The sequence below is a fragment of the Thermobia domestica genome, chromosome 7 (assembly GCF_964235325.1).
Source record: "Thermobia domestica chromosome 7, izTheDome1.hap1.1, whole genome shotgun sequence".
Classification (NCBI taxonomy): domain Eukaryota; kingdom Metazoa; phylum Arthropoda; class Insecta; order Zygentoma; family Lepismatidae; genus Thermobia; species Thermobia domestica.
Genome location: NC_137460.1, coordinates 299949363 through 299963220, shown reverse-complemented (window position 1 = coordinate 299963220; position 13858 = coordinate 299949363). Strand labels below are relative to the sequence as shown.

Below are 13858 nucleotides of genomic sequence, written 5' to 3'. Positions count from 1 at the left end.
CTCCTCTCTCTGTCTCGAATTTCTGAAGAAGTACTCGGACTTCTTTTACATGTGAATTAGCGTATGGAATTTTGAAAAATGGGTAGAAGGAAAAGTCGTGTATGGCAATGTTACGTGGTAAACTATAAAGATATGTAAGTATCTTGCAAATTTTGTGAACATAAATATGTATGCACAAATGTTGATAAATTGGTGATACATGTATCTTGTAGCATTTATCCAATGTAATTGGTTTATAACATTTATAAATTTAATGTGTTCATAATATCAGTAATAGAGTCAAGTTGAGCAAATCCACTTACATATAAATTTAAATTGTTACTATATAATTTTTTTCACACATATTTAATTGATAGAGCATATTGTAAATAAATATACATTTATGCGTACTTTCTAAATATAATAAAGTGTTAATAAAGTAACATAGTACCGTTCAGAATATACATTTTAAATAATCCTCTGTGTACAACAGTAATAATATGCTGTGATATAAACATTAATTCAACTTTGAAATCATAATATAGAATATAATATAATGCAATTATCTTCCTGAAACACAAATTCCCAATTTGGGAATATTCCCGAAAAATATCTTCCCGGGAATTTACCCATCACTACTTCTAACCCGTTCCTACCTGTACTACTATTACCTATGGTGGACAATTGGAATATTTCCGGGTGGTTTCCATGATATAAACACTGGAAGGAATTTATTTTCATTTATTATGATTTACGTTTTAAATAATTTGGAGGTTAAAGGAATAAAATTCGTTGACTGTATTTATATACCCTAACTAATTAATAATATGATTTTTAAATTCCCATTTCTATTTGTACTAGAACGTATCAAAATACTAATTTATAAATGAAAACGAACCAGATTGTAAAGTTATCTAGAAATTCTGTAGACAGAGTTGTGTATCTACACATCGAATAACCGTTAGTAATACATGTTGTCGTCGTCTCTGACTCGAATTTCGGTCTCTGAGGAACAATCAAATATTGAATAATAGGATCTTTGTAGCTGTAAATACATTTACATTTAAAATATAATATTATCAAAATGAGGGTTGCATCTCAGGATGTTTCGTTAGTACTGGCGTTTCCGGACCTATGTTAATTAGTACTTGTTTTCTTCTTTACGTGTGTATATATGTGCAAGCGTTATTGCAGAATTTTTGTAACACCGTAAATATTGTAAATAATTTTCTTAAATTAGAGATTTAATAGTACACAGTAACAAAGCACAGTGTACTTTAATCAACATTCTGTATATAGGCCATTACTTACACTGGCAACCTTACGAATTTTTTGACAGACGCATCTTGTGGTAGTTACATAACTGAATTTCTTTATAACATAAGTAATTAATGTGTTTACAATATCAGTAGTAGGATCAAGTTTAGAAAATTCACTAACATGTAAATTTATACTGCTTAGCGGTGTAAAATATTTGGACTTTCTATACCAAATATCTCCAAAGTATTCACTTGCATAAGACATATTTGTAAATATACATTTATGCGTATTCTCTAAATATAATTAAATAACATAATACCGTTAGGAATATACGTTTTAAAGAACCTTTGGAGATAACAATCACAAATATACTCTGATAAAAGAAAACTAATTTTAATTAGAAATTATAATATAGCAATAGAATGCAATTTTCTTCTTGTTTGTACATACATTCCCGGAATATTCGCATTTTTTGAAATCTTTCTGGGATGATTCCCAGCGAATATTCTCGAAAAATATATTTTCGGGAATTTGCGCATTCCTACAATAACAGTACTCTTAATACTACTACCACTATTTATACTGTTTATCCGTATATTAAAACTGCATGCCTAATAACGTAATCTAACGTAACTTAATTTAGTCCAACCAAATGTAACTGAATGCAGTACAATTCGGTCAATTTTTACGATTTTGAAGTTGGTCCGGCGATACAGCAGTAATGTCTAATTTTGCATCTGTGACCTGTATGTGTATCTCTGAGCCCTTATTTTTTTTAACCGTCAGTGTGTTTCTAGAAGAAAATATACCAACGTGAGTGTATAAAATTTTGTATTCACAATGTGGCAACGTGAATTTAGACATGTTTATAAATAAACTTGGGGTTAACTTTGCAATGCTTGCACCAACTTGTATACTCACTCAGAAAAAAAAAAAAAAAAAAAACTAAAATGAGTCAAAACTACCCTAAGGTTAAGCTAACCCGTTCCTATCTCTATCTTACAGTACTATGCTGAAGCGGTCCTACATGTCGATGCGTAGATGGGTCAAGTATATTAAAGTCTACTCTGAGTTAGTATTTCTGGTAAAAATTTCGTACTTCTTACGGTTCTTATTATCCTCCAGAATGTTTCGCTCTCATCAGAAAATTCTACTTAGCATAGATGGAATTCACGGGATCCACCAGAAATAATTTGATGGAATTTTACTATACGAATCTAGAGATTCTAAGATGTACGAAAACATTTGGCCAAGCCTTAAATTTGCACATTTTATGTCTAGAACAGAAACCATACAACACCTACGGGGCTTCTAACCCGTTCCTACTACTACTACTACTGCTACAACTACTTGTGCTGTGTATCTGTATAGTAAAACGGCAGGAATAATTGTTTAAAACATAAATTCTTTCATGATTTGTGTGTAAATACTTGGTACAATAGAAAATATCTACAATAAATAAGAAATCAGTTTGTGTTACCAAACAACACGAATGCCTTGTGAATCAAACACTGCGAATCTCGTGCTCTGGTGTGTCATTAAATCAGCCTATTAATTGCATATCTTGGAAAAGATTCCTCCTGAGGTCCCCTCATTCCTACAATTAATCACTCGCAAATAATTTTCATAAATCCAAATGGAATAATATGCTGCTGGTAGTTCTGTCATACAGTATGCAAAATTAGGTCAAATCTATTGATGCGTGTGAAATGCCCTGCAGCAAATAGATTACCGGCTGGCACGTTCACTAAATTCCTTTTCCCAATTTATGAGAATGATATTGTCAGGTATATTTTTTCGCCATTTTTGTGCTAGGATGAGATAAAATCGGTATCAGACAAGAACACTAACAGAATAGTAAGGACGATTTCCTCTTCATCCAGTAACTAAATTCCGATCTATGAAATCCACGGTATAATTTAAGATTGCTAACTTCGTACAATTACAAAGGAAAACAAGATATATCTTGATTGGAAACATGTTTTTATGTGAGCACAGTCTCAGTATATTCGGCCACTCCGTACGCATACGTCTTTAATACCCAGTGTTAATATGTCATTGGAAAATTAATTGTAGTAATGACGAATTGAGAAGTTTTCTGTCTAAGATTGAAAGAAACACTGTGAAGGCACCTGTAACCCTACTTCAGTCCGATCGGAAAAACCTCCTGAGGGAGTTTTGTAGCTCCGGGAGGAAACATTCACTGTCGTAGAAAAAGGAACTTGAGATGAAGATTATCAGGCAACTATGATATAATGTACTAACACTCATGTCTGAGTCAAACCAATATTTGTAAAAGGAGGAAATATTATGTTTGTTTGCCTGTAAGGTAGAGAGAAACGTGCAGATTTTCTTTAGACCCACTACTCGAAATAATTGACGAAAAAATATAATTGTTTTACTAATTTCCTTCTTATTGAGCCCTGAAGGATTTGCGGTTGTCAACATGAAAGTATATCGTTTGGCCTAGATATAGTTCTATGGGACCACCAGAAGTAATTGTTAAAAAAATTAGAGTTCTTTTACGATTTGCGTATAAATACAGCTTTTGGATATATAATGTAACAACTACAGCGGAAAAAATCACCAAGCTGTGCTAGGCAGCCATTACAAACTACAAATGCTCTCTACCCGAGTCGTAGCAAGGCGTGTGCGGGGCTGTGTGAAAAGGAAGCCTCGAAAAAAATGTAATAATGTATAAGAAAATAATAATGATATGCAAGAAATAACCTATAGGCCTATGATATTTCGTATGCAAGTAGAAGAAAGTAATAGGTTTTCCTTTGACAAGGAGTAAAATTTAAAAATCGTATAGTGGTGAGTATTTTGATATTTCTGTACATTTATGTATTTTTAGCATTTAGGTATATCCTTATAAGAAGTAGCAAATTTTCTGATATTTTAAAGTACTGCTTTCAGTACTTTTTACATCCCTAGTGTGATCACAAACAATTCCAACCACTAACGCAATTTCACCTGAAGCGGCAACTACCGTTGTCTTCTTCCTTTATTGTCCACTGCCCTCACCTGTTTTTGTTACGCCACTGTCATAAAGACCTCAGTTTCTAAAGTTTAACATGCAATAAAATAAATGAATATCATACTAATCTCGCCAAGTAAACTGCACAGAGATTGTTTATGATGTAGTTTTTCCTAAGACTGAAGTAGATATTCTTCGAACGAAAAATCACCTATCAGACACCATCGGCTACACGCACATCTTTTTCAAACAGCAGACAGACCGACGTCTATTACTAAACTTGGTTCAAGGTGTATTTATGGTACTTCATTTCTATTTCTATAGAATTTTCACATTACTTTACAAACTGATTCCTTTTCATCATTTGTAAGTTATTATTTTGCTTCTTTCTAGTGCAAATGGAAATGGAACTTAATGAATCATCTATCTATTAGAAAGCTAAAACAGGAATTAAAAGCGCTTGCGCTTCAATCCATAACTTTGGCTTTCAAATCTTTCATTTACGGTTATATGTGATTTCACGTTTAACAAAGACAAACATCTTAAATTTGTGTACTTTAAGTAAATACGTTAACAAGATCTTTTTCATAAAGTTTATGATATAAAATTATTGCAAAAACCTTTGTATTTTAATAAGCCTTCTCTAAAATAAATGCACGTGAATTGTGCTTCCATCTTCGAGTTCTTTTAAACTATATGTTATGGACCTTTATGTTTGTGGTCAATCCTTTCGAGAATGAGACCTCGGAAACTACAGGCTCTCACTGATCGATTGGAAATTTTACGTAGATTGTCCAGTTCTAATTGAATATTTAAAAAAACAGAATATTTAAAAAAATATATTTCTTTATTACATTTTTAGGATACACTGTAAACGTTGAAATTAAAAAAAGAACAAGCATCATATCCTAAGCGTTATACATTCCAACGCCATACACTTGTATATAAGGCTTGCATATGTCTCAGGCGTTCGTTTCATGGATAACCATTTCTCCCGCGCTCCTCTGTGGCTAAGCGTTTAGCGTACGCGTCTTTGGCGTGGGAGGCCTGGGTTCGATTCCCGGCGGGAGCTCATATGGTTCGGATTCCACGTTAATCAGTAGGTCCACGTCTCATATAGCCTCGCTGCTGAACAAGACGTTAAACTCAAAATCAACTCAACCATTTCTCCAGTCTAAGATGAATATTTTTCGATTGTTTTGCCCAATGAACACCATATATAGCTGGCATTATAATTAATTGTGTATGTAATGTGTTTGCATATTACATACTGCGCAAAATTAGACACTCCGACCGGAAGTAGGTTCAAATCTTGCAAACGGTGAGAGATATTGAGAAAAAATCGATAAAATCTCCCTTCTATGATACGCCTTGCCGATTTTTTTCCAAGACTTCTTTCACTTGTGTCTGTAAAGGGACATGCACAGATGTTGTGAGGAACGAGGAGATTTATGCTCATATGCGAATGATGCGCTCTGTAGGGAGCGCAGGTTCAACTGGTATTATTAATTAATTATATAAAGTACAGTCAACGAATTTTAATCTTTCAATCTCCAAATAATTGAAAACTTAGAAGTAAATGATAATAAATCAAAGTACTTAGTTATATTGTTCTTATAATTTGGAAAATAAAGTAAAGAAAGGGAAATAAATTCCACCCAAGTCCCAGCTATATGCCAGGAGAAAAAAAAACCTGGAATATCCTCATTTTTTATTTTTCGTCCACTGAGAACAATCCCACTGGCTACTGGTACTAGTGCCACTTTGCCCTCACCTAAGCTAACCATATTCAGTCTAACCAAACATCTTGAGGTCATTCCGTATTTTTCTTTAACAAATTGTGTGCATAGTCTCAACATAAGGCATAGTTATGCGAAGTGACATAATAGCTACTATTTAGATTATCTCGATTTTTCAGATACGCTAAAGTTTGTATAGCATTGGTGTCATGTTTAATTTTAAAAATATAAGCTAGTAATATAGTAGAAAATATTTTAGTTTTGGGTTTTCTGTGCTCATGCAACAGTTATCTACGTCAAGTATTGGTAACTATACAGTGTGTAAAGAAAAGAGAAAAAAGCTAGTATCGTATCTCGATAAAATATAATAATGTATTAGAAAAGTATAATGATATGGAAGAAAGAAGATAGATGCCTATAATATCTCGTATGTAAATAGAAGAAAATATTAGGTTTTTCTTTGACATGGGGTAAAATTTAAAAAATCGTATATTGGTGAGTATTTCCACATTTCTGTATAGTTCTATATTTTCGGCTTTTAGGTCTATCAATATTTTGGTATAAGTAGTAGTAAAATTTCGGATATTTTAAAGTACTCCTTTCAGTACTTTTTCTATCCCTAGTGTGATTTTAAACAATTGAATCCACTAACTAAATTTCACCTGAAGTTCCAGTTACCGTTGTCTTCTTCCGGCCCGCTCATAAATTTTGTTAAAGCGAATAATATTTTTCTTATTGGTTTCAGATCTATTGGGTTTTCTCGAACATTAACTGCTGAAGGTTTCAAATCTCCGACGTGAACAGTTTTGTATGATCAAAATGGCTTCACATTATTTAAACCTAGCCTATAATAAAACTGAAATAAAAACAGAAAACAATCCTATTAAAGTTGAAATGAAAACAGAAAATGAGTCATTTGAAGAATGTGATTATAAGCTATGTGCTAGTAACACTAATGACCATAAAGACCCTCTTGTAGTACTTGTGGAATATAAGAAACGAGAAAGTGCAACGGAAGGAGAGAATGTCGATTTACAAAGGAATGAAGATGAAACAATATCAGATTGGAAACTATCTTCGAAAGCTATATGTTTGGTGAAGCGTTTACCAACGGCTGATGCTTTTGTAAATTCCAAACATTTTCGCAGTAACATCATGCCAATATCTTCCGATCTTACAAACATCACAGAAGGGTCAAGCAGTCACATGTTTGCCACTATCGGAGACAAGGACGATGACGAGGATGTTCAAGAAAAAGATAATCGAGAAGTTGGTAGCAATGCACAGGCCCCGAGGTACGTTTTAATGCATTTATTTCATCTGGGATATGTTTTGTATAAATATTTCTTTTCAACATTTGCGATACTTAGTTAAGTATTTATTTTTCCTTTATTTTAAACTCTATTATTGGAATCACAAACATTTGAACACATAAATAATGCAACCTAATGCGTAGCGTTGTAATAGGTAAGACAGTTCGGCACTGAGATAATTATGTAAAGGTAATTGTATATTGCAAGAAACCTCATTGCACCAGGGGTGAATATCAGGATTAAATACTTATACGGTTCTGCGTAATGTCAATATTTGGTAATACGTTTCCTATTACAGGGAAGAATACCTCGCTGAATTATTTATATCTTTCCCCTCTCACTCAAAAAGTTTTCATGATATAAAAATGATACTTTAATATTCATTTGTATATGGGTTTTGAAGCTGTAATGTTATTTTGTATACAAAAAACCTTAATAATTAAAGATATCAAATGTGGATCACACGAAGGAATTATCGAGTTTTTTTTCTTATATATATATAAAATCCTTACACGAATTATCGAGTTTTATATATGACGTTAGAGAATCCTTTCACTTACTGTGATTGCTTTAATATTGATGTATCATAAACGAACTCGTACTAGACCAACCATAAATTCAACTTTTCCTCTTTTACAAGTAGCTTATTTTATTATATGGGTCATTAACTTAACTTGTAAAAGTTCGTTTCTTACAAGGTTACATTTTGAGATGGAGTGTCTCATAATATGCACTTGTACCGTCCGCAAAGCTAATAGATAAAAAGGTTTTTTCTTGCTACTTTTCTATGACATTTACAGGTAAAATAATATGTTTTGTTAAAAAAACGCTTTCGTTTGTTCTTTGAACACTGACCATGTTACAAGGTCAAGGTTGCCTACTGGAAGAGTCATCACCTCCGGCCGGCATTGGGGCTACTGGTTCTGTCCCAAATCACGATGGTTCCTTCGGTTTCTTGGAGTTCTGACGTGTTCTCACTGTCCTCGTTGCACTATTGTTATGCGTTTCATCTTCTCCTCTAGCCAGCGTTCATAAACATGGGATGTTTAAACTTAAAATAACCATTCTACAAATAAATGTTGACAGTTAAGTAGCCCAAGGTAAGAGAACCTAAGAAAATTAAAATTCAATTGAAATCGATAGGATTTGGTAACATTACAAAGAGAAGGAAGTTATGAATACTTAACTACTCTCTTTCGATTTTTTCAATCGAATACATTACTTCGATACTTCATTTTGCTTAGGAATAGACAGCAATGCCTATTCTAAAACGAGATGTTATCAGGTTACAACTTTAGGGTTTTTTCTTTGTATTTAATGATAATTAGTCACATAACCGTTTAATGAGAAATATTGAAACTGGTGCTTTGTAATTGTTTAATGAAATGGTAAGCAAACACTCTATTAATATAACGTGTGCTTTTGTACGTTTATTAAATAAGTAAGCATTAAATTATTTCAATGATTGGGAGTAAGAAGTTGATTACCTCGAAATTTTAAGTTTCAAGTAGACGACTTTTGATAGAAAGTGCGAGATAAAAAAGAGAATGAAGAAGAACGAAAATATTTAAAACTTTCAGTAACAGACTGACTTATGTAGGAAGTGACTTCAATTTACCCTCACTGAAACTTTGCTTCTGCGTGCACTTTTGACTCTTGCTTTTAGGCAAGCTATAGCAAATATTCAACCTGCATATATCATAATGACGTGAGGTACAGTTACTGTAGAGGAAAGGCTCGTTTTAGAATTAGCCATAAAGATTCACATTCTGGATGTCGACGTTCTTTCTGTTTTCTTCCTTCTCACCACGTAAAATTTATTTCAATCATGTATTACATTTAAATAAATACATATAGAAATGTTAATATATAATGATCATTTTCAGCAAGTGTTTCTTAGACGCCGAACATAATAGATGACGGTTGACCACAGTGGTTGCTAAGAGTAGTAGATCATAGTATTTACTAAGGTTAAGGTACATAGTTGGCATAGCGGATCGTGGTGTGAAGCAGTGAGTGTTTCATGGATGAAGTTTTTATTGACTCATGCTTTTCGGATACATACATCACCTTTTTAAATTTGAAATATGTTTGACAATTTTCTAATAGTTTCTTTGTCCGATTAAAGTGTTCAGTAGAAATACAATATTAAGATTACACGTTACAGTAGTGATGAGTAATGTCTAATGTTAACTTTCTCATCGATATTTCGGATGAAAATCTCGAACTCCTTACATTGGTATGTTTTAAGCTCATCTCTAAAGGTGTTGGTTATTAGCATTTTATTGATGGCATTTCGGTGGATTCACTAATAACTAATTGAACGTGTAATCTACCTATATTAGCACAATATTACCCTATGCGTTCCAGCCCTGATGATTAATTACTACTAAGAATAGATAGAAAACTTCTCGACTGGAACGCTTACGATTAAGTATTAACTATTCCATCTTCTAACAGTCCTACCGGTAATGAAATGTTTTTCTCTATTTTTCGAAGAAGTAAGAAGGAAAGTCTAACTAAACGAGTGGATGAAATAACAGGTGAAGTGGCCACACGTTTTCAAGAGGTCAGAACATGTTTGGAGTATAGAAAGTGAGTTAGTGAGAAACATAAACAATATGAATAAACAAGTATGTAAGGTAACCCAACAATTATCCCAACGTATTGATGAAACAAGTAAGCATTTCAATGATGTTAATACCTGTTTAACAAGGCAACTTGAACAACTAAACAGGAGTATAGATGAAGATATCGATAAGATAAGGGAAACTAAACAAAGACATGACAATTATGCAACAAAAAGTAACCCGAGTTGAAGCAGATCATGAAGTGCTATCTCGAAAAGAATAGATGGCCTTGTCATTTGTCAGGATAATATAAACGCGCGTACATCTAGTAATCATGATAGTGAATTATGGCGAAGTGAACAGTGCAAATCGTGTTATGATTGAAGAACAGTACTGCAGTTTTGATTATTGTAGAGTTGGCAAATGTAGCAATGACAGTTTAAAAATATTTTACTACTCTGATCAACGTGCGATAGCTTCAAAGAAGTCCCGTTGTGAAACCAGACCTTCACAAAGCAGTAATGCAGGGGAAGAACGATGCAGAGATCACTAGAAAAGAAAGAAGGAAAAGCATGCGCATGATTCTCTTTTGTATCATATGGGAGAACCAGGGAGAGAGAGATAGGCAGAAGAAATGTATTATGGAACACCAAGTGACACAGATGTCATACCAGTACTGGATAAGAAATGTCATCCTATTAAGATGAGCCGATTACCAGTTAACCTGACTGAAATAAAGCACTTCACAAGATTTAGTGGACAACCCAATAGACCCCTAGTGCTAACCTTCTTAGCGAGAGTTGAAGAAGCTGCCATTATGAACTTGTTAAATCAACAATTTCTTCGAATAATGTCTCTAATATTTGATGACCCGCCGAGGAGTTGCCTCAAATTGTAAAGGTAAACTTTCTCATTATATCAGAAGTTAGTGAACCCATTGATATAGACGTTTCTATCTTCACAGGTTGTGGCAAATAAATTGACTGTATGCAGAAATTAGCATTTTGACACTCGCAAGTAACCTACTGTTAAGGAATTTGCTACACACAAATTGCAGCAATTGCAAGAATTATGTCCGAATACACCTGAACCTCACATTCTCTCGGACATCATGATAACTAGGTTGGAAATACAGTAAGATATTGGTCTTATATTCCTTTCCGGGAGCGAGTAGAGTGTCCAGGAATGGGGAAGGAATTAGGAAGTTTGATATATACGAAAAAAAAGTTATCAGACGACATGCAACAATAAGGTAGATCGACTGACTCTTCAGCAAGAAGTAATGTCTCAGGAGACAAACATGGGACCAAGACCATGAAAAGGACGATCTCCATGGAATGGCAAGTAGAAAAAGATGGGAAAGCGCAACTGGAAGCCAAACATCTGATCAAGAAGATTCACTAACAATGAACCAGGAAAACCCTCAACCCAACCCTGTGATATTAATACATATAAAGCCAAATAATTGTCTCGTAGTCACACAGCATTTTGAACATCCAACAGAGAAGACCACACGTGGTAATGACCAGGCTTGCTCACAATCTAACCATTGATCGGGAGACTGTTAAGACGCATTGATAGTGGTCCATATCGACAGCGTGTGGAAAATGATATTACTGCAATACAGAGGTATCTTATTTGTTCTGCCCACACCGCAAAGGGAGAAATAGAGTTTAAGAGTGATGTAGAAGATGAGGAAATAAGTCAAGATATTATGGATAATTCATCCATTTCACAAGCAAGATTTACATTTCCATAAACGGAGTTTAGTACCAATGGCTATTGGACAGCGGCAGTGAAGTTTCTCTTATGTCTTTTGATGCATGGAGGCGCGCTAGATACAATGTTACGCACTCTCGATTGTTATGTGCCAGCGATGTTTTTTGCAGGAAAGGCCAGGCGAGATTCAGATATTGGTCTCAATAGGTGGTGTTCAAATTAACGTCCAAGTGTTTTTCGTACGGGCGCTGAGTGTAGAGATTTTTTTATGATCCATTGATGCAGTAAAGAAATTAGGCGCTGCTTTGAATTTCAATCATCCAATTATTAGAATTCGAGGACAGGATGTGAGTAAAATAGTCCGTATGCATCTTCTTCTATCAGAAGAACTATTGAAAGCAGTATTGAAGACTCTTACTTGGTACAATACTTAAGGCCAGACAACACAATTGGGTTAACGGATCGTTTTACTGAAAGAAAGAAAGAGACGCGTGAGTGTAATGAATCAGCCGATTCCTTAAATCAGACGCAGAAAGGTTAAGGGATTACTCGATGAATTAAGGGGAATGTTCCAAGATCATCATGGATGACGTAATAAACTTACATTTAAGGTAGAGGTGAATACACAAGATTCCATAGCAAGAAAGAAAAATCCTACGCCACTGAAGTATAGATCTCAAATTAAAGAAGAAATCAAAAAATGTATGAAGCTGGAATTTTACAATCAAATGTATCTACCTATTCTAACCCCATTTTCCAAAAAAGGTACGGACAAAATTAAAATGTGTTTAGGTGTGAAAGAAATGAATAAACATATCCGACTAAGACAGTTGAAGGAGCGATTGATAACGTTTATTAAAACTAAGTATCGCAAGTTTCAGTCGCAATTGGATTTTCTTCTGTTACCATGCAATACAATTACACCCTGGGAGCGCAGTGGCTCAGTGGTAGAGCGTTCACCTCCGGTGCTTGGGGTCCCTGGTTCGATCCTAGCTCGCGCCATGAGAACTTTGTGGTGGACAAACACCGTCCTCGTGGGTTTTCTCGGGGTTCTCCCGTTTCCTCCCACTTTCTTCATTCCACCATTTCACTTATTTCTCATTATCACCGTCTCCTTTAGCCTAACCGGCATAACCGTGGGACGTTAAACTGAAAGATTTCATTTCATTTTACACTTACACCCTATTTCGCGACAATTTACTTTTGAAGGAAAAAATGGAAATTTACGGTTGTGCAGTATGGATACATCAATGTATCAATACAACTGGTTGCAGCACTCCAAAGAATATTGCCAAATTAGGAATTTGGTAAAGGAGTCGGTAGATACGTAGACTACGTATATTTATCTCATGACACCTTTGATGGGCATACAATAATAAAAACATTAATTGCATGTTTGAAAAAAGCCAGTATTTACGTGAGTCTCGAGAAGTGAGCTAAATGTCGTTCAACTCGGAAGTTCCTTGGATAGATTATCTCTCCAGCTGGGGAGAGAAGGATGTGCATCTAACTCCAATAGTAAACTACCCAAGGCCTGTAAGCATAAGATCGCTACAACGATTCCTAGGTTTCCTTCAATATTTAGTATACTTTTTTCTGAGAGCTTGTCCGGAGTTGCCGCACCGCCTTACGCATTTTTAGAAAAGGGAAGAAACTGGTTGAGGACAGAATAGTGTGAAGCGGCATTTATTAGATTAAATCAAAGGATTTGCGAAAATGTAAAATTATCACGGCCAGACTTTAATGTTGGGTTTATATACAGGAGTGACACATCCCATATATCAGTAGCCACCTCTTTAGAACAAGAACAAGACGGAAAAATGGGAATAATCCAATCCTGACGTATTTAAGGTGAGCATCACAAAAAATGCTTGTTTCAGTACTGTTTGTCTTACCATGACGAATAAGGCCATTGAGGAGTTGATTGGACCATCGCCACGATACAACAAGCCTTGTATTGAAAAAATACGAAACCAAATATGACATGTTGCATCACTGATTGCAGAAAATGTACGGAAACAAAAGACGACTATCACCCTATTGTGAAAGTGATCAAATCATCACATTAGTGTCAGACAAATTGTGTATATTGATTTTCTACGACAATGGCTCCCATCAACCAATGGACGCAGATATATACTAAATGTTTCAGAATCTTTTGCGGGATATTTAGTCACATATCCACATCGGAAGTGCCAACACCCTGGCTGTTACTAGAAGCTTGCAGGACTATTTTGAGGTTTTAGACCGACCCGAAAGTTTATGTGACAAAGCTTCGGTCTTCTGCACACACCCCTT

The 13858-nt window shown here is 34.7% G+C and overlaps 1 protein-coding gene across 1 annotated transcript in view; it reads left to right on the top strand.

The window, feature by feature from the left end:
- LOC145691101 (uncharacterized) overlaps positions 1 to 13858 on the top strand; it is a 74546-nt gene that overhangs the window by 6886 nt on the left and 53802 nt on the right. Inside the window, exon 2 of the mRNA XM_081766789.1 lies at positions 6704 to 7253. Within this exon, the coding sequence (XP_081622915.1) occupies positions 6769 to 7253 (485 nt within the window). The 5' untranslated portion in view covers positions 6704 to 6768. The remainder of the gene's footprint in view (positions 1 to 6703; positions 7254 to 13858) is intronic.